Source organism: Sus scrofa, chromosome 14 (genome assembly GCF_000003025.6).
Source record: "Sus scrofa isolate TJ Tabasco breed Duroc chromosome 14, Sscrofa11.1, whole genome shotgun sequence".
NCBI classification, from domain to species: domain Eukaryota; kingdom Metazoa; phylum Chordata; class Mammalia; order Artiodactyla; family Suidae; genus Sus; species Sus scrofa.
The window spans coordinates 7,661,251-7,683,161 of NC_010456.5; the positions used below are offsets into that span (position 1 = coordinate 7,661,251).

Consider the following 21,911-nt stretch of genomic DNA (forward strand, 5'->3'; position numbering starts at 1 on the left):
CTCATGGATACTATTCAGATTCGTTTCCGCTGAGCCACGATGGGAACTCCTTACCTCTGTACTCCTAACTCCTTTCTGTCCTCTTTCCTCCCAGCACTCTCACATTATAAATACTTCGCCATGAGCTTTCTATATTTCTTTCACTGTGTGTTAATGTCAACACCCATGGTCAACAGGTGAGGAAGCATGCCAACCAAAAGGGCCAGCACCGCATAGCTGGTAAGTGGTGGAACCAGGGCTTGAACAGGTCCGTGACTCCAACTCTTCACCCTCTGTCTCCTGTAGCTTCCTGTTTCTAAGTGGAGCTTGACTCCCTGTTGGGTGAAGGCAGCATGATGACATCTTCAACGTTCAGGAACTTTATGTAAGACTTGGGTGGAACCAACAAGTCATTTCTGAGTCTCCTGGTCCACCTCACAGGGCAGGATGGCTGCTCTGCTCCTGGGTCCTCCCTGCTGCTGCCTCCTTGTTGGCAGTATGGCCAAAGCACTGGGTTCTGGTATCTGGGATCTCACTCTCCTCCAAGCAGACCCTCCACTGGCATCTAGGACCAGGGCCAGCTCCTGTATCCTGACATCCAGGAGTGCCTCCTTCATTACAATGCCCATTGGCTACGCTACACAGTATTGTTGGATGGAAGAAGGAGCTGAAACCTAGGCTGGGTCTCCCAAGATGACTCTCAGACCCATATCGTCAAACTGGCTTCCCAAGGGAACCTCCGCCGTGTCCTCAAAGGTGAAGAAGACCACCTATTGAAGCGACAATGCAGGGATCAGGAGGCTCCCACCATCTCTTCTGCTGCTCCCAAGGCCACAGCTGCCTCTCAACATTCAGGAATATGCTGTCCAGACACTGCAATGCTGTGCCCAGCCAAGTGCTCTGAACCCAAGAGTCTGTGACTTTGCCAAGGCAGCAGATTACATGAAAGCAGCAGGAAGGTGGCCTTCATGTGCCTTCCACCTCCCAGAACTCCCCAGTTCATCCAACTGGCAGAATGTAAATCACATCTAGACTCCTAGCTACAAACAAGTCTGGGAAATGTGGTTTAAAATTTTCTGGCCACTACCGTACAAGGAAAGATTAAGATGAATGAATGCTAGGGGCCAAACTACCACCTCTACTAGACTGGTGAGAAAAAATATTGAATATTCATAATAAATATTCCAAGGATTTTCAAAAGGATTCTGGTTTAACATTTACTTAATATGTTTTTTTTAAAAAATCTCATGTCTCAGAGTTCCCGTTGTGGCACAGCGGAAATGAATCCGACTAGGAACCATGAGGTTTCGGGTTCAATCCCCGGCCTTGCTCAGTGGGTTAAGGATCCGGCGTTGCTGTGAGCTGTGGTGCAGGTTACAGACACGACTCGGATCTGGCATTGCTGTGGCTCTGGCGTAGGCTGGCAGCAACAGCTCCGATTAGACCCCTAGCCTGGGACCCTCCATATGCCATGGGTGCGGCTCTAAAAAACCAACCAACCAACCAAACAAACAAAAAACAAAAAACTCATGTTTCTGAAGTTTTATGGGCATGTTCACAAGTGCTAGGAGTCCTCTTAACCATCTGAAGGCTGACACTTCTTACCACTAATATTACCATTTCAGAGTTTAGGGGGTTTCATATGCATTGGGAGCTTATATCCTAGAAAGAATGACCCATTTTCATTCTTTTCTTTCCTTTTCTTTTCACTTTTTATGGCCATATCTGAGGCAATACGGAAGTTCCCAGGCTAGGGGTTGAATCAGAACTATAGCTGCTGGCCTAGGCCACAGCTGCAGCAACGCCAGATCCAAGCCACATTGCAACTTTCACCACAGCTCAAGGCAATGTTGGATCCTTAACCCATCAAGCAAGACCAGGGATGGAACTGGCATCCTCATGGATACTAGTGGGTTCTTAACCTGCTGAGCCACAACAGGAACTCCCTTCATTTTTTTAAAATTATAGAAATAATACAAACATTATTTGCCTGAAAAAATATAGTGAAAATACCTATATGCCTACATCACTATCGCAATAACCACTTTACCCTTTTCATGTGTGTATTTACATCTTTGCAAATGTAATGTTCATAAAATTTTGTTCTGATTTTTCACCTAATATTCCATCATAATCATTGCCCATGTTGTTGCCTGACATAACCACAATTTTAATGGCCCCATAATATTTCACTCATTCAGGTATTATCATTTAATTAGCCATTCCTCTCCAGTTGAACATTTTGGTTGTTTTCCATTATTCATTACTGTAAATAATGCTTTGAAGAGTGTTATGCCTATCTTAGACTCTTGTGTCACATTCTCTGAAGTGGGCAAAAGGGTTAATATGTACTGGTTAAAGGGTATCCATTTTTATAGAGTATCAACAGGTGTTGACCAACCTTGCTTGAAAAACCACTTTTGGTAAGAACAGGGAAATTTTTCTCCAACAATCACTAAATACAGAGCTTGTTTTACCTAGTCCATCTTGGGAGGAACTATTGGCAGCTACCAAAAACGGGGAGATGGTGCCTTGGCCTTGAAGCCTCTATTGACATTGCTCACATCACTGAACCTTAAATCCCTGAGAGCTTCCTGGGTTGTTGTGACCTGAATCTTGGGCCCAGGGTGAGGCCAAAGAGGGGTGCAGCACATTTAAGGTCCCCTTCCCCACCCTTTCATTATCTCAAGGCACAGCTTTCCTGACCAGAAGGCTTCTCTAGATAACGGGCAGTAAAAGTTGATCAGCTAGAGCCATGCCTCAAGGCACAGAATGTGCACAGTTTGATGTGCAGATGCCATGCTTCCATGGAGCCCTAGATTAATAGGCTACTCCTCTACTTTTTGATTTCTCCTCCATCCCCAGATGAAATAAGACAGTATCATTTAGGTTAAAATAAAGTAGCCTGGGTTACACTTTGAGAAGACAGCTTGGAATGAGTTTAAGAACTAGAGACCAGAGCCTTTCAAGCCAGGCAGACACAAGACTGCAAGATACACTCTTTCGGCTACTTTGCACCCTACTGTGAGACTGGGCCTCTAAAGCTCTTTCAGCCTCAGAAAAGTGAGCTGAAGGTGCCTACACAGAAGGGCTCCATCCTGGTGACTACTTGTCTTCACTAGCCCAGGGAAGGGTGAATTTAGCCCTTTTGTGAGAATGTGATGAGGAGAAAATTTTACTCTGTGTTTTCAGTGAAAGAAAAGACTTTGAGTAAATGGCTGTTCTCCCCAATAAAGCATCCTGGTGCAGAACCTTGAGTTTTTAGCTTCTTCTCTCCACGGTACATGACCTCTTGGTGCACAAAAGGAAATGCAGCACTCATATCATGCAGTGGGTCCTCAATTCTAGAACTCTACTCCACCCCCACGTGCCCCCCCCCCGCAGTCACCATAACTGTTCCATTGAGAATATTCGCAATAACTTCCCCCCACTCCAGGCCTGAGGAATGCCAAAGCTTTCTGAGCAATACTGTTTGCAAAATCCCAGGCTCTAGGGGCAGAATGACCACTCTTCCAGATCTCCCTTCAGCCTTAAGCATTTGCCCCCTGCGGCCAGGCTGACCCACCCCAGTGACTGACCCCCTGCCTGTCCCAAGCCTGGCAGCACCACCTCACCAGGAGGTAAGACAACTTTCCGGGACACCCCCAACGTCTCTCGCCCCCGTCCGGTTGCTTGGAAATTTGCACTGGACAGTGACGTCACACTGGGAGGCGGGTCCCCCCTTTCCCGCACACCAATGGCGAGGCAGCGGCTGGCCTTTTCTTTTCCAGTGATTGGGGCCCCTCTGCTCCACCCCAGCCCGCCATGGCGTCAGGCGCCGCAGCACCGGGGAGGTGGTTCCCACTTTAAAGAAGTGAAGTTTTTCGCCCCCTCCCCCTCCCCGCCTGCCTCTTGCAGCCTCCCGCGCCCCGCGGAGCCGGCGGATGGAGCTACGCTGCGGCGGCGTAGGGAGCCAGGCTGGGGGGCGCAGGATGGATGGGGACAGCCGAGATGGCGGCGGCGGCTGCAAGGACGCCGGGTCGGAGGACTACGAGAACCTGCCGACCAGCGCCTCCTTATCCACCCACATGACAGCCGGAGCGATGGCCGGGATCCTGGAGCACTCGGTCATGTACCCGGTAGACTCAGTGAAGGTGAGGCGCTAGGGGACTTTAGGGACGGAGCGAGAAGAGAGGAGAGCGCACTCGCCTGTGTTTGCATTTGCATCCCGCGCTGGAGCTGCCTGGGGGCAGCTCCCCGAAACTGCGCTCTCTCTGGAGCAGTGGCACCCCGCGTCTCGCCGGGAGCTGGCGCGCGCAGCCGGGGCGCCGAAGAACGCGCCGCGCCTCTCCTTCCGCTGCGCGCCTGGGCCCTGGGGCACCCCCGAGCCCACGAGGGTGCCCCAGTCTGCGTCCGGCTCAGGCACTGGCCCGCGTTCACGGCCCGGCTGGCTGCGGCCGGCGAGGAAAGTGGCTAGCGCCGCTGGCCGCTGTGGCGGAGGCGGGGTTCCCGAGGGAGGCGGCCGGTGCAGCTCTGCACAGTCTGACCGTGTCTGGCCACGCGATCGGACGGTTTGCGATTCCGGCTCGTCGCGGCTCCGCTGGCTCGCCTGGTGTCCGAGCCGCGGCGAGTGGCGTCTGCCAACCGGTGCCGGTGGTTGAGGCTGCCCACACGTGCGCCGTCCCCGGGGGACTCGCCGCCGGGAGCGCTAACCGCTCTCGCTCCGAGAAACGTGGCCCCGGCCCGGCCGCACGCCCTCCAGCAGTAGAGGCGTGAGACGTGCAGTGACATTTGCCATCTCTTTTTGTTACAGGGAGTCGGGGAGGCTGGGAGAGCGTGTGCTATAATAGCCCTTCTTAGGGTCTTGTGTAATAAGGCGTTCTGTTTGTCCCGCTCTTCCCGGGTAGTTTTAAATGCATTTCCTTAAGGAGACAGCTTTAGCCAGGCCGATTTTGCCTGAGCTGCCCTCTGTCAGTCTGTTCAGGACACCGAATGGCTAGGGGATAGGGTACTGCAGGAAAGTAATTCCAGGATTGATACATTGCACTTTTGTAGGCTTAACTCATCTAATTCATAGAGCAGCCCTGGGAATTAACAGAGGAAGAAACCCAGGCACAGAGAGGTGAACAAATTAGCCTGCGCTGGCTCATTTTCCACCTGAATCCTTTGACTCCAGCCCCACTGTGCTTTGGGAGATTTGGGGGCTCTCTAAAAGGGTGGCAGGGACATTGAATGGCAGGGCACACAGAGCTCCGCAACTAGCATCTGTATCTTGTTGCTCATGCTGGCTCCACAGAAGCAGCGTGAAGGCTAGAATGTCTAACTCAGATGGTTTTCCCCTCCCTGGGCAGTTCTCAGAGTTGTGAGTCAGTGGCTGGACAGACACTGGTCCCAAGAAAAGCCATGGATGTCCTCAGTCAGGTGAGGCCCAAGTTAAGACTGGGCCTGAGCCATCACACCTTCTGTCCCTCCGGTGTCTCAGGGGGAATTAAAGGAATGGTCCTTGCCTGCCAGGGTTATGGAGGCCATGGGGAGATCTTGTCTCTTTGGTTTTCGAAGCTGCTCCAGGAAAGATCCTGGCCAGATACCAGGTGGTGTTTGTATAGCAAAGAATCCCTCACATTTAAGAAAATTCCCCATATTTGAGGCTGTTGTCTCAAGTGCCTTGGACAGAGTGTGGGAAAGTTGGAAGCAGGGAGATGCTATGTGAGCAGGCACCAGACCCAGTGGCTCACAGAGGTGAATGTTCCATCAAGGAATTAAATCACTTCTGAGGCCCTGGGCCTCTGCTGTGAGTTTAGCTCAGGGCATCATTTTAGCTTAGCTTTAGGATTAGGAATAGTTGCTTTTGAGCTCCTCATCACTCTCTAGATTGTGCGATCTGTGTTTAGTTTCCTCCCTGCCCCTCCTTCTGCCCTGCCGATGTGGGTATGTTTTCATTCAGACGTCACTGTGTACTTAGTATTACTTTCATAACAGTTCTCACCTGTGTACAGGTTAACATGGTGGGTGGTAGAAGGAACAGGCTGTCTAAGCAAGTCATTCTCTGGGGCTTGGCTGTAAAATAAAGGCTTGGGTGCGCTGGTCAATAAGGTCTTCTAGGTTCTGGGATTCTAAATCTGGCCCTGATGACTTTAGGGAGGCTTTTGGTTTTGAGCATGCAGATTTGGTTTTAAAGCACCTCTCTCTCTCTCACTTTTTTTTTTTTTTTTTTTTTTTTTTTTTTTTTGCTACCGGTTTCTGGATTACTCTTGTCATTTGGCAGCTGAGATAAAAGGCATAGAGAGAGTTGAGTGGCATGAACCTTACAGCGCGACCCCAGGGAAGCTGCAGCAGAGAGCCAAGGTGTGCCAAGACCAGCACAGTTGTCTGTGCCCAACGTGAGACGTCAGGGACCATCCATGCTTCAGTCATGGCAGTGCTCCACTTGGGGAGATGCTCACTCTGTTCTTAAGTATTTGGGATGATGGAGACTGTGCGTAATTGAGTCAAGAGCTCTGGGCTGGGGTTCAAGCCCTGCCCCTGACTTGCATCATGCCTTGGGCACTGTTCTGTGCCGTAGTTTTGTCACTAGTAAAATGGGGCTGTTGACCAGTTCTGTATTTCCTATTTTTAACCTGTCCCTTTTTCTGCAAACACAGAACACTCATTGTCCTCTTTTATGTTATTTGAAATTTCAATAATTATTACACCTAAAGCTGAATCAATGTAAGTCATACCTCAGCAGGAAAAAAAAAAAGTTTCTTTGATTTTATGAGGCACACATTTTTAACCTTCATTTTGTAAAGTTCAGGGAGAGTGGAGAGTATTGGATGGACCTGTTTTTTCCAGTTTTTCTATTCTAGGTGGTGTAGACTCTGATGCTCAGAGCTGGTTGCTTTTAGTTCTGAGCCCAGTGAGCTGCTAGGTTGAGTCATAAGTGCAGAAAGCCAGCCTTGCTAATCTTTCAAATCGTCATATTAAATACATGCTCCCATGAAGTCCCCTCCCCCCATATCATCTCAATGATTTGTGTTTTTCAAAGTGTGGATGGTGACTCGGTGGGAGCAACTTTTTTTTTTTTTTTAGGTCTACATCTGCGACATGTGGAGGTTCCCAGGCTAGGGGCTGAATCAGAGCTGCAGCTGCCAGCCTATGCCACAGCAACGCCAGATCCAAGCTGAGTTTGCAACCTACATCACGGCTCATGGCAACACCAGATCCTTAACCCACTGAGTGGAGCCAGGGATTGAACCCATGTCCTTGTGGATATTAGTCCGGTTTGTTTCTGCTGAGCCACAGTGGGAACTTTGGGAACAAAATTTTAAAATTCCAGATTAATGAGAATACAAAACACAGGTACACATGGCATGCATCAAGGAACCAGCCATACTGCTCCATGAACGTCTGTGTGGGTTTTGTGTATGCGTATTCCCTGAGTGACTGTGTAAAATGCACTTCTGGCTGAAGGTTATGGCCAAAAAAGTCTGAAAAACACTGAACCTAATAATCGCTAATGCCTCTCGAGCTCCAGCAGTCAACAGCCTGTGATTAAGTGGGTATTTGGAAGACTTTTTGGCAATTTCTCTCCTCCTTCCTGTGTCTTCCTCTCTCCCTTAGCCCCACGGTGGTGGCATTTGAGTGTTTACTCATCTGTGAAGGGCCAGGCCGCTGGGACCCAGCAGGGGTACCCAGCTAGGGAGCAAGAGGGCTCTGCAGGGCTTTCACCAAGGGGAGCCACGACTTGTTCCTTTCCAACTGGGGCTTTGCAGCAGCTCTGCCATGAGCCTCTTCCTGGTGCACCAGAGCTGCCAGTGGCGTGGTCGCCTAGACCAGCAAGAGCTGGTGGATGTGAGAGCCCCTGGTCGGGAGCGCTCAGGACTTCGGGGAGAATGCCAGGTGGGTGGAGGAGGAAATTCCAACCAGATTAGGCACACCGCTCCTCAACCATGCTGAGTCCCGCGGTGGTGAAAGCAGGGGCAGAAGGAAACAGGAAAGATTTGAAGCGAGGGAACTTCCGCTGACCCGTTCACAGCTCTTCTCTTGCTTTGCTTGTCAGGGAAACGCTGTCCTTAGTTTTGCGGGGGTGGGGGTGGGGGAGCCCTCCTTCCCAGCCTGGGTGCAGCCAGATGGCAGGGCTCTGACAGCAGCCCAGTGGGTTCAGGCTCAGCCTTCTCTCGAGGAGCTGGTGGGTGCCGAGCCAGTTGGAAGCGTCGCCTGGCCTCAGGGGTTTTCGTCACTGGCCCAGCTGAGCTTGGAGCAGCAGCAGCAGCAGCAGCAGCAGCAAGCCGCGCAGGTGCCAGGCAGCTCAGCATTCCTCCACATCTGAGTCTGCTGTCCTGGTCCCAGCAGTGCAGGCTGACTGCTAGGGTCCTCCAGGGGAAAGGCAGCTGCCAGCATCCCCTCCCACTCACTCCAGTGCTTTTGAAATCAAGTGCGGTCCAGTAGATGCCATTCCGCTTCAAAAGGGCGTAAAATCCCAAATTGCTCTCGTTCTTGCAACAACATTAGTGAATTTTTTTTCTGTCTCCTTCGGATCCCGCCCCTCCCTTCCTTTCTGTCCTCCTCCAGTGGGAGGTGCTTTTCTGGAAGGTGGATTTCGGAGTGGCATGGAGTCCAAAGAGGAGGCCCCTTGAACTTCTGTGCTATTTGTTTCATGAAAACCCAGGCCCTGTGATGATGCCCAGGGCCAGGTCTGCACCACAGGAATAGGGGTGGAGAGCTCGGGCGGTTCCAGAATCAGCACTTGGCCCCCTTGTGGCCACTTTCCTCCCTGCCCAGGGGGCCCTCTTTGCCCGGAAATGGGGGAGGGTGAGGCCAGGGCAGAGGGCTTGGAGGGGAGCCCCCTCCGATTATAGTGGGCAGCAGTGGAGGCGGTCTCAGCTCTTCAGTACCAGAGGGAGAGGCGCTTGAGGCTAATTGGGGGATCCAGTTACATTGTTGAATGTGCAGGGGTGTGCACATGGGGGGGGGGGGCGTGTCACGTGCAAGGGAAGGCGTTGCCCTGTGCAGTAGGCTTCCCATAAGTTTCCTGGTTTCTGCTGGGCACGTTTAAGCCACCAGTGCCCCTCTCATTAACGAAGGCTTTTGTCCCATTGCTCTTTGGTGCGGTGGCCAATCTCAGGACTTGAGTCCCACTTCCTTTTTTTTAATAGGCTTGGGTTCTGGACCCCTGCCGGCTTTAGAAGGGCTGCCTTTCCCTGAAGCACTGGATAAACTGGCTTGCTTGTGTTCAAGGAAGCCTTTGGCAGTCCCTCTGGAACCCCAGAACTTCCTGGCTCTTTTCGTATCTCCCCTGGTACCCAACCTTTCCTTCTCAGAGGGTTTCTTTTTGTTTTTGATCTTTATTGGGAGTTCTACTTCTCCCAAAGCCTGTCCACCTCCCGGCGTCCACCTGGAATGGTCACTGCCACCATTTCTCACAGGAGGTTTGTATCTGATCACTCTCTTTAACTGCAGTCCTGGTCTCACGCTTCAGCTGAGCTGCGACTTCTCACCCTCAGGGAGCTTTCTTGGGGATTTTAGATCTCAGGGACTGACTTACCGGTTGGGCGAGACACAGCTTTTCCGAGTTTTAGTTTCTTATCTGTGACATGCAGACACTAATTTTCTTCCTGCTTTCTCTCTCCCCAACCAACTTTCCATTGCTTCCATTTTTCCTTTTTTTTTTTTAATTTTTATTTATTTATTTATTTATATATTTTTTGTCCTTTTTTTTTTTTTTTTTTTTTTTTTGCTATTTCTTGGGCCGCTCCTGTGGCACATAGAGGTTCCCAGGCTAGGGGTCGAATCGGAGCCGTAGCCACCGGCCTATGCCAGAGCCACAGCAACGCGGGATCCGAGCCGCGTCTGCAACCTACACCACAGCTCACGGCAACGCCGGATCGTTAACCCACTGAGCAAGGGCAGGGATCGAACCCACAACCTCATGGTTCCCAGTCGGATTCGCTAACCACTGCGCCACGACGGGAACTCCCCAATTTTTCCTTCTTTTTTCCTCATAGCCTGTGGAAGTTCCTTGTAACAGGCCCCTTTCCTTGAGCCTCCCTGTGCAGATAGAAATCTAGCTCTTCTCTTGAGGTCCCCACATCCCTGAGGCCTCTCAGTGGTTCCCATTGGCTCCATCCAGGCACCTTGGAGCCTCTGTCCTTTCGCTGTTACTCGCCCACCCTCTTATCCACCTCTCCTCCGCCTTCGAGGCTCTGACCATCCACTTTCCCCAGCGTCTGTCCCACTTCTCTCTCTGTCCTCACTCACCCCAGACCCCACCCGGATGGCGGGATGGATGGAGGCAGGGTCCCTTGAGCCGGCTTCGTGGACTGGGTCCTGCTTCCAGCTGGGGTGTGACCTGGGGCGAGGTTCTTCGCCTCTGCCCAGTTTCCCCATCTGTCAAAAAGGGAAAAGATGGCTGAGGGTTAAGAGCTCATCGCCCTTACCAGAGCCGGCTGTGAGTGTCCTCTAGGTGTGAACGTGCCTGTGCACCATCGCTGTCATTGTCACCGTGATCCAGGCACTTTCCCTCCTTCTCTGGACTTTGGTGTCTGGCTCACAGACGGCTCCTCCACCACGAATCCCAGCGTCATCCTGAGAACGTCCCCACTTGGTCACTGCCCACCAACACCAAGATCCCTCCATTCTTTCCCCCTTTTGGCCTTTACCTCCTCAGGGCCTCGTTCTAACCCAAAATGTTTTTGCCCCTGAAAGCAGACATCTCACAGCCTGGCCACAGCTTTCTCACGGTCACAGTGTGCTAGACTGTGGGCCTCTTCGCTCTCTCCTCTCAGCCCATCCCTGGCTTCCTCATCTAGCCTGGACCCCACAGCCCGCCCATCAGTGCAACCACTCCAAGGCCCGCCCGATGTTTCCTGCCTTTGGTTCCTCGAACATGGGCCGCCCACACCTGATCCCCAACAACCCAGTGGCCCGCTGGATAGCGGAGCCCTTCAGGAGAGGCCCTCATGTTGCCTCCACCGGTACCCTGTGTGCCAGGCCTCTGGGGCCCCAGCCTGTCCTTCCCTGGCCTCTGGTCGCTCTGCTTCCATCCTCTTCAACAGCTGCTCAGACTATCTTGCTCCTCAGGCTCCCCCCCACTCCTCCACTTTTTTCAGCCTCAGTGGAACATCTTGCTCCCTGTTCATAGAGGAACCAGCCCCCCCCCCCAAAATATCCTCCTGTGACTGTCCTTCCAACTAGCCTTCCGCCCCTTGCCCACCCTCCTACCATAAGGTAAGAGGGTCCTTCCTTCCTCTAGGGGGAGTCAGCAGAGCAGGGAGGGGTGATGTGTAGGCACCACCCAGGGTTTGAATCCTGGCTCTACACCTGGCCTGCCTTACCTGACTTCTCTAAGCTTGGTTTCCTTGTCTACAGAGTGGGGATGATAATCCCAAGACCCACCTTATTGGGTTGCTGAAGAAATGAAGTGACGTGGCGTATGTAAAGCTCTTGCTGCAGACTCTGAAACCTGTGTTCTCCATAAAGGTCATGGTGCTAGTTATTTTGGTCATCTGTCTCATGAGTAACCCAGTTCTAGTATCTTTAGCCTCTTCCCCGCCATTGGTTCCTTCTTAAAAGCATTTATGTGTCCACACTTGTCCCATCTTAAATAACAAACAAACCCCAGGCTGCTCACCTTGACCCCACATGCCCCGAGAGTTTTTTCTTCCTTAACAGATGTTAGGAAGCGATGGTTGGTCTTTCTCTACCTGCTCCCCTTGTCCCACCACAGGCCTCTGGCTTTTGTGCCCCCACCCCACTGAAACCCCACGAGGCTGCTAGTGATCTCCTGGCTCATACATTCAGCCATGGGTTTCCTGGCCTCTCTGAGGACGGGTGACCTCCTGATCTTCCTCAGAATTCTGCCTCCACCCTCTTTTCCTCCCTCGGGGACACATCTCCATTTCTGCCTGGGTCCTGAGAACTTGCAGGTTGCGCATCTGTGTCTCCAGTCTAGTCTCCCTGGGAGCTGGGGAGCTGGCTGCCTTGAAGACATGTCTACTCACGTCCTGCCCTCCTCACCTCCTGGCCTGCCCTTTGGGCTTGGCTGCCTCCCTCAAGAAATTGCTCCTGCCTTACCCGCCCCCCCATATGCTTCCATGACCTGTTCATTTCTGCATCTGTGATACCTCTTGAATATGTTTTCTTTTCCCTTCCACTGCGCTGCCTTGGTTCAAGGGACTTAGCTGCTGCCTCAGTGGCTGGCCTCCCTGATACTTAGTCACAATTGACTAAACCCTTCCTTCCCCTCCTCCTCCCACACTTTCTGGTTGCCTGGCCCTGCTTTTTCTCTACAGCGTGTGTTACTTTATAACACATAATACCATTAGCTTATGCTATTGTTTATATCATTTTGTATTTTCATATTTGTAATATTATTTGCATTGGAGTTCCCGCTGTGGCACAGTGGGGTAGGTGGTGTCTCTGCAGTGCCAGGACGCAGGTTCAATCCCCAGCCCAGCACAGTGAGTTAAAGGATCTGGCATTACTGCAGCTGTGGTGTAGGTCACAGCTGCAGTTCAGATCTGATCCCCTGACCTGGGAACTCCATATGCCCCAGGTTGGCCCAAAAAGAAAAAAAGTGTGTGTGTGTGTGTGTGGTGTGTGTAATATATATTATTATACATATTACATAAAATAATATATAATATATAAAATAATATATAATATATAGTATATATAAGATAAAAAATATTTTTTTTTCTTTTTTGGCCAACCCGGGGTGTGTGTGTGTGTAAATATAAAATTTACATTGTTCATGGTCTGTTTCCCCTCATTTGAATGTCAGCTCCCAGTGGGCAAGAGTTTTTTTCTTTTTTGTTCTCTGGTGTGTTCCCATTGCCAGAAACCGTACCCAGCACACAGTAGATGTATTTGTTGAATGAATTCCCGCAAATCCTTCCTAGCTGGTCCTGCTCACTCCCACCTCAGCCCTCCAGCAGTTTTTTTTTCCTTTAATAGGGAACAGTAACAGTACTCACTCTGCCTACCTTTCAGAGCGAAATATTGCATCTTAGAAGAAAATGTAGCCAGGTTTGTAGTGAACACTTAAACTGCATAAAGCTCTCTTTAGGTGCCAGGTTGTGATATTTATTATCAAACTGGGATCGTGTTAAAGGGTAAAAGGTTAGCTGATTGGAATGGAAAATGCAGCCTGTTCTCCACGGTGAAGCAGAGCCTGTGAGAGGTTGGAGGGGGCTGAGGGGCAGCCCATGATCTCAGTTCACATCTGGTGGCGTCTCCCTGCCTGGCCCTCCCCTCGCTTGTCCCTGTTGTCTTCAGAATAAAACCTGGACCTCGAGCAGCGGGCTGCAGGCACCCAGACCCTCTTCCCCTCTGACTTACCCACCAGAGACATGTAAAGGTTTTTTATGACTCTTGGTTGAATGAATGAAGTTGTTTCAAAGTGATGTGTGTGTGTGGTGGTGGTGGGGGGGGCTGCTTTAAAACCTGCTGTTAAACAAGTGCTGGTTTTTATTTTGTTTTGTTTAACATTGTTTGGAATCCCTCACATGTCCTGGCTACAGACAGACTTTCTCAGCCCTTTCGTTTGTCCCTTCTTTGGGTGGTAGGACCCACAAGCCCCAGCTCCATCCCGCTGCGGCTATTAATTCATCTGGCCACCCACTTCATTCATTCCGCACTTACTGAGCGCCCTCCCTAGACCAGGCAACCAAAATAATCCTGGCCCCTCTTCCCAGAGCCTGCTCCCTATAATTAGACCCTGAACTTAGGTGACAGGACCTGCTCCCTTTGAAGAGAAGAATGGCTCTGCTTCTTGTTTACTTTTGAATGGGGTGTGTGGCCTCTGGAGGGCGCAGGCTGCCATGTTGAAGGGCTGGGGCGTGTTCCCAGGGCATCTTTGCCGGGTACTCTTGAATTGGCTCCTTCCCAGGCTGAAGACAGTGGCCCTCAGTTGCTCTGCCCCTGCTCCCCCCACCCCTTCCTATTCCTCACCCCTGTGCTTGTTAGTCATTCTGGAAGCTGAAATTGGCTCACAGAAGGTGTCTTTGAGAACCTCTCCCCCACCTACCGGTAATCCCAGACCGCCGGGAAGGACCGTTGTCTGGTCACCAAGAGGTGTTAGGGTTTCACATTTGTGCTTTTCTCTCCAAAGAGAAAACAAAACATGTTGAAATAGAGTGAAATCCCAGCAGAAGCTTGGTTGAAGCAAGAGTTGCATAACAGGTTTAGGAAACGTCTGGCCACTGTGGGTCAGGATGGGGGACTGCAGCTTTGTGTCACTCAGAGGGTGTCCTCTGGGGTCACCAGCCTCCAGATGCATCCCGCACCTCCTGCGAGAGACTCGGAAAGACCCTGAGGTCTGGTGGCAAAAGCCCCTGATGGATCTCTCATTGTAACGACAGCCTTTGTTCTCTGGCACTGCCGTAAAGGTAGAGGCTGCCATGACAGGGGCTAGGGAGGGGGTGTGTGTGTGTGTGTGTGTGTGTGTGTGTGTGTGTGCACGCACCAGGCTTCTGTTGGTGTTGATGCCCTAGAAAGGGTGCAGGCCTCACAAATTTAAGTCCCAGTCCTGCCGTTAACCCGTTTTGAAACCTTGGGTCAGTTATTTCTCTGGGTTGGTGTCTCCTTGTCTAATAGACTATTATTACTAGTTGCCAAGACTGACATCATTGGCTTCCTACTTGACTGGACTGTTGAGAAGCTCAAGTGGGAGGGATCACGTTTGTGGGCGGCTTTTGTAAACCTTGACATGCCCAGCTAATGACAGATCATATCAGAAGCAATATGCTCAATGATTAAGTAGAGCCGTTCAGGTTAACAGCACAGGCTCTGGGGTTAGACTGCCTGGGCTGGCACCTGGACAAGTTCCTGAAACCTCTCTGTGCCTTAGTCTTCTCATCTGTGAAATGGGGATAAAAGAGTATGCACCACACCATGTTGCTGTGAGAATTACTTATGATATACCTACACCTAGAGTGTTAAGAATTGTATCAGGCACCTGGTAAGCACTCACATAAAATTAGCTCCTATTATTATTTCTGAAAGTGTTATTACTTGAATACCTGGTTATGCTTGTATGTTGCTGTTGTAATTGTATATGATGATATTTTTGTTTTGTTTCAACCTATATTCTTCTGTCATTCGGTCCTATTAACTCTCCTTTAAAGATGGGAAAAGGCATGTGCAATTTCTCATTTCATAGCTGAGAAAGTTGAACTTCAGAACAGTAATCTGCCCTGGGACTCCGGCCTCTTTCTGCTGTATCAGAGCTGAAGGGGGAGAGTCGAGGAAAGGAATCAGGTGGGAGGAGGTGAGTGAGGTGCTGGGTGCAGACTCAGATGTTAGTGACAGTAGAGCCCTTGAGTGTTCTGAGAGGACATGATGGGGCCCTAGCTGCATTCTTGGGAGGGAGAAACTGGAGAGAAGGGAGCGCCAGCAGGAAATCAAGATGTGGCATGGGACTCGGGGCTCTAACGTATAGGTAGGAGTTCCTTGGCCAACTACTCCAGTAGGTAGGGTAAGGAGATGATGACAAATGGTTGTTGCCAGAGGATATTTTTGGTACTGTCTGGCTTCTCTCTCTGGAGCAAACTGCAGCTGCTATGGCACATTCTCATTTCAGCCGTGAGTCAAAGTTGGACTCACAATGCTAATCTGAATTTGGATTGGCCTGAGGAGTCCTTTCCAGAACACAGCCTAGAAATGGCCTCTTGGGAAGAGCACTACGTCATAGTTCCTTGGTCTTCCAGGGCTGCAGTTTTCTTTTCTTAAATAAGGGAGAACAACAATGCCTGTCTTGGCCTCCCTTTCAAGTCTACTTAATACGTCTGGTAAGAAAATACAGCCAGGTTTGCAGTGAACAAACCTTTATACCATTTAAAAAGTATAAAGCTCTACGCAGGTGCTAGGTTGTGGTATTTATTATCAAGCTGGGATCCTGTTAAAGGGGTAAGGTTAGCTCACTGGAATGGAAAATACAGGCTCTGGTTCCAGCCACTGCAGGATTTGCCGCAGCTGCGTGGCCTTGGGGACTTAACCTCTCTCCTTACACAGAGTCTCCCATCTGTTGGATAAAGACCAAGGTGGCCGTCTGCTGCCATCTCTTGAGCTGGCTAATGAGGAAGAGCCAATTACACTCCCGGCATGCTCAGAAATGCATTTAAAATTGATGATGCAGGACCAGCCGTGAGAGGGGCTGCGTATGGCCTCTGTGATTAAGGCCAGTGATTAAGGCCACCTTCAGGGCGTGAGGGCCCCATTCATCTCCGCAAGGTTATCACTTTATAGGTTTCACAGTATCACTTGGACTTTCCAGGTGAGTCTGCCTCTTTGAGTGGCAGGCAGTTGGGGCTGGGGACTAGGGAAGGTGGTTCATCCTCCTGCAGCCTGTCTCTTTATTGGCCGATGCTCTTTCCCAGCTTGGTCTCCCCTGTCTCTGCCTTGGTTGCTCACGGCCACTGACACAGAAAAGCAAGAGGGGGAAGGAAATAGGACACACATGCTTTTGTCTTGGGGTCCCCGATTCTCCTTTCCTCATGCTGCCGATATGGAGGGTCTTGCCGGCACCTTGCTTTGCCTTGGGCCTGGCAGTCACTGTGGAAGGTGGAGGGTGGGCGCTTGTAGCTGCAGGAAGCTCGCTGGCCAGGCTTGCTGGGAATACGCTGGGCACTGCCTCTGCCTTGCAGTGGGCTACTCCGCTCCCCTGGAATAGAGGCTGTCCCATGAGTGTCTCGACCCTGTCTCCAGCCTGGATTAAAGGAGCGAGCAGTTGGCTGATGAGCTGATCGGAGACGCCTGAGCTGAGAAATGGGAGGGAAGCCTTTCTACAGGAAAGAAGACAACAGCGCATGTACCTGAGTGAGAGGGTGGAAGGGCCAACCTGGGGTGTGTCATTGACCAGAGAACCAAGCCCGTTTCTTTCCTTAGCCTCTGTTTCCACACTTCTTTGCTAAATGTCAGCTTATGGGAGCCTGATTCATAGAACCCTGTCTACCGAGGAAAGGGTTAAAAGGCATTTGAAAAAGTGCAGCTTCATCTCCTGGATTTCATGGCATGACTGAGGAGTGGGAGCATATGGGTATGACCACGTGTGCCAGGCACGGGGCGGGGGTGCGGCTGGGGCTGGGAGGCTTGACACGTCCAAGGTCTCTCCCCACAGAAGAACCCTGTCCCCCAGGGACAAAACTATTGAGGAATCCTTCTTGGAAGGGGTGATGAGCCTGTCCTCATGGAAACGGAACCTCTTTGGGAGAGGTCAGGAAAGGGCCCCTTGAAGAAATAATACCCCAATATTATTATAATATCCAGGCTGAAGGAGATGGAGATGTTAGAACAGAGCTGTATGATTCTGTCCCCTAGAACGTCGCGGCCTGTCCCCAAGGTGCCCAGCCATTGTCAGACACCTCTACCCTCCCCTGATATGCTCATTTTGGGGTCCTTCTCTGAGCCTTCTGACCACAGAATCAGCTGAGAGAGTTTTTGCGGTTTGGGGTCACACTGGGGCCTCCAGGTGGGACCTGCCCCCCCCATTCTGAAATTTCTTCTTCTCTGCCCCCTCGTGTGCTGACACTTTCATTCCCTGTTTGTCCGCCAAGTGACTGCCTGGTGGCTTCTAGGGTAGCTGAGCCGCCTCCCTGGGTGGGGACTTTCCCTGCAGAGCTGAAGCCCAGAGGAGGGTGAAGACACGAAGGGAGGGAGGGAAGCTGTCATGTCGAAGGCATTTCTGCTCGTAATTGGCTCATAATTGATGGGCCGCTTGAGTGGCAAATGCCAGCTGGAACAGCAGCCAAGTAAGTAGCTAAAAATTAAATGCCGTCACGTGACTTGTCCAGGTTTGGGGTTTGCCAGAGTGACCTTTACCAGCCTAGGTCACAGTGTGTAGGGAGACATGACAAACAGTCTAGGTGACCACTGTGCTGTCCAAAGGACAGGGTTGATCTGGAGCCCGATACAGGGACCTGTGCTCGACACTCAGGTTCCTGTCTCATTCCTTGTCGCTTTTTAAAGGCCGCTAAGGAGTTCCCATCGTGGCTAGTGGTTAGTGAACCCGACTAGCATCCAAGAAGATGCAGGTTCGATCCCTGACTTTGCTCCATGGGTTAAGGCCGGCAGCTTCAGCTCCGATTGGACCCCCAGCCTAGGAACCTCCGTATGCTGAGGTGCAGCCCTAAAAAGACCAAAATAAATAAATAAAGGCTGCTGAATAACTGGACATGTTTTCCCTGCTGTTTCCTTTGAGCCCTTCTCTTTCCCGTGGATCCTCCTATACAAGCCGAAGGTTCAGTTCCCAGGCTTGTGCATTAACCCTCGGTGATTCTGATAAAGGCCGGAAACTGGGCTTTGGGGGATTTTCCTCCTGGTGCCTATATTAGTCCAGGTTCAGACAGAAGCTCCTGGATCTTGCAGCTTCAAAAAGCTGAGTTTGGTTTTCTCCAAAAGGCCAGTTGGGTGACACGGGCAAGAACTGGCTGACCCCAAGGCCAGCCCTCTCTTTCTGTGTCTGCGGATTCCCCAGGCACAGGACATCTTTGGTACTGAGTCAGTTTGCTGGGTGTTTTGAAGGAGGACATGTGTGGGCCTTTAAAGTGTCTTTAGACAATGCTGAGCTGTTCCCCAAAGAAACCGTCGGGAGAGAAGCCAAGATTTGATCTGGTTGAAGTTACGCCATAGTGAGTGCTGTTGGGATAGGAGTTCTCAGTGAAAGGGTTAAAAGCTGAACGGGTGAAAGATGGGAGCACTCTCTTGCAGGGTAATTGTGCTTAAAAATGGTTTTTCCTTGAATCTTGGCTTCGTATAGACAATCACTGGATTAATGAACATGAATTTATGCTGGCCAGGAAGCATAAAGCGTTAAATGAACTTATTTCAACAAGGACTAAAGATTTACAGTTAGTCCTCGGAGCATCCAGAATATCAGCCTCAGAGATGACTTACTATTGTAAAAACAATAGAATAACAATAAGGAATACGCTGACACGTTCAGAGTGACTTCTAGCTCTGTCTTTGTCCCCCTAAAAGTCTTTCAAGTTTCAGAAGGAGGAGGAAGGAGTTGACACTGCAGTTTGTCCCAGGGGTGTCTGTATGGTGTGGATTTTTGATGGTTCCATTTATCCTGGGAATTAGGGCTGTTCCCTCTAGAGGCTTCTGAGAGTGGGCCGGCCGGTGACGATTCCTGGGTCAGAATTCTCTTTTTAACTTTCCCTCAAATAGCTCTTCCAAGAATCTTTCATAGTTTCTGATCATCGGATAGGAACAAGGTTTCTGAAATTCTCTTTCAGTCCCTAAAAAACGAAAGTTAACTACAAAGCTGGGTTTTTGGTAGAAGTTGCTTTAAATTGGAAACAGATTTCTGATCCTCCCTGAGCAGGCGGAGTTTAAGGGACAGGGAGAACCTTTGTCAACCCTGAACTTGAGCGTGGAGGGCAGGGAATGAAATGAGGAGAAGCACTGCAAAATGGAGCCTTCCTCTGGACACACACACACAATGTTTATATTTGCATGTTAGGGTGACTTGTAATTCGCTTAAGATGACCAGAAGCCCGCCAACTTGAAGGGCTCTGGGAAAACACTTGGAGTCTCCGAATTTCACTTTTCCTCATCTGTAAAATGACAAGATGGAACTACAACTACCTGGTCTCTTAAGCTTCCAGTTATAAAATTTCCACTCCTTATTCACAAGGGCGATAGACCTTTGGGCACTGTCTTTGTTTTGGAATATAAAGTATAGACTTATAAGCACTTCATCTTTAAGGTGGAAGCTGGGGGAGTTTGCCATTGTGGCTCTGCAGGTTAAGAGCCAGACATAATGTCTGTGAGGTTGCGGGTTTGATCCCTGGCCTTGCTCAGTGGGTTAAGGATCTGGCATTGCCACAAGCTGTGGTGTAGGTTGCAGATGCAGCTCGGATCTGGCACAGCTATGGCTGTGGCGTAGGCTGCAGCTCCAAGCTGACCCCTAACCTGGGAAATTTCACATGACAGAGTGCGGCCCTAAAAAGCCAAAAAAAAAAAAAAAAAAAAAAAAAGGTGGAAGCTAGTAATTCCACTGGGGGGCTAAGGATGAGAGGGGCTAGATGCCCACATACCATTTGGAGCCCCTTATCGCAGAGTACCTGCTGAGAAATTGTATTTATGTAATTTACTTAAAACCTCCAACTGCAACATTTACAGACTACAAACCATTCATTCAGACAATTCCAGAAATGCTGAATGGCCACAGCCCCACCCTGGAATCAAGGGGAGCCATATAGCAGTTGCTTCTGGAAGCCTCTGTTTATAGCTCTGTGACTCCTTCCTGCTGGGGACCTTTTACGAGCTCACTACCAGGAAGCTGAGTCATCAAGGGGTCAGACGGCATAGCCAGGGTCACCCAGTGTTGCCAGTAGCAGGGATGGGATGAGCCCAGATGGCCTGGGCATTTTGGGGGAGTGCTGGCAGGAGCCGCCGGGTGAGGGGGACTTCCCTTCACCTTGGGAGACGTGCTGCAGACACTCGCCTCACCGTGATGGGAACCCCATCACCCCCTGTGGCTCGTGCTCCCTTTCAGATTCCACAGTAAGAAACCTTCTCCTCTTTCTTCCTCCCCTTCCTTCTCCTCCATTCATGAATCCGAGGCAGGAGGTCAGGACCAAACAGACTGAAATGACCCCCTCTCTGCCATGGTTTGCTGGGCTCAGCATGGGCTGTGCCGTGCCTCTGGTTCTCACCCAGCTGCAGTGACACCACCTCCCCCAGGGCCTCTGTTCACACCCCACTGGCCACTGCCTGGGCCCCCAGGTGGCCCCCTTTTCCCAGGCTTCTCCTGCGTGAACTCCCTCCCCCAGGCTTCTGGTCTCTGCTTCCAAGTCACATCCAGGGCCCTGCCCCAAATCTAACCCCTTCCCCCCCACCTCAAACACCCCCTGTCATAGTACCTTCACCTTCACTTCAGGACATTTAGAGTTTGTGGCCACATCTGTGGCATATGGAAGTTCCGGGGCTAGGGGTTGAATTGGAGCTGCATCTGCCAGCTTATACCACAGCCATTTCAACACCGGATCCAAACCACATCTGTGTCCTACGCCACTGCTTGCCGCAACACCAGATCCTTAATCCACTGAGCAAGGCCAGGGATCAAACCCACATCTTCATAAGTGACTAGATATAGTTCCCTGTGCTATGCAGCAGGATCTTATGGCTTATCCATTCCAAAGGCAACTGGGTCACCTTGCTGTACAGTAGAAAATTGACAGAGCCCTGTAATCCAGCTAAAATGGAAAAAATAAACATCATTTGAAATAAATAAAAAAAAAACCACCACCGCATCTTCATGGATACTAGTCCGGTTCTTAACCTGCTGAGCCTCAGTGGGAGCTCCTGTAATCTTTGTTTAGTTTGCTCTTCCCTCCCCTTCTAGACTGTAACCTCCTTGAAGACAAGAACTCTCTGCCTGCCCCGTGGTCCCCAGCTCCTCTGCTCCCCTAGCAGCGCACTGTTTATCAGTAGGCAGAACGTTTTGGTAGAATGAGCCTGTTTCACCACCGTGAGACCCTGTGGACCTGCCATCACTCATCCCTGGCACCAACCTCCCTCTCTCCTTTCTGGAAACCTTTCAGTTGGCTTTGGCTTAAATCATATGCCTGAGCTCTTTGTTTCCAGGATGTGGGTTTTGGTTGGCATGAAACCTCACCCACGATGGAAGGTTCCTGCCATTCTCCTCAGCATCCAGGGAAACTCAAGAATAGCTCCCTCTAAACTTAGGAAATACTTTGTACATGCAAAAAGTTGTACGTACAGGTAGATTTTGGAGGCTGAGAGGTGAGTCTTTAGGATGACACCTTTGGTGCCGTTCCCCCGAAACCCTTAGAACACCAAGCCTGGTGTTTCATCATCTTTCTCTGTTAGTGCTTGGTGGGTGGGTGAAGAAAGCAGGAGAGTATCCCCTCCAGCTATGACCCTGCCCCGCCTGCATGTAAATCACCCAGCATCACGGAGATGATGTGACAGCCGTGTTCGTGGGAAGTCTGGTTTCTGTAACATCT

The 21,911-nt window shown here is 50.7% G+C and overlaps 1 protein-coding gene across 1 annotated transcript in view; it reads left to right on the top strand.

The window, feature by feature from the left end:
- The window catches only part of SLC25A37 (solute carrier family 25 member 37), a 44,997-nt gene continuing 26,837 nt past the window's right edge, over positions 3,752-21,911 (top strand). Inside the window, 1 exon segment of the mRNA XM_021072304.1 lies at positions 3,752-4,112. Within this exon segment, the coding sequence (XP_020927963.1) occupies positions 3,903-4,112 (210 nt within the window). The 5' untranslated portion in view covers positions 3,752-3,902.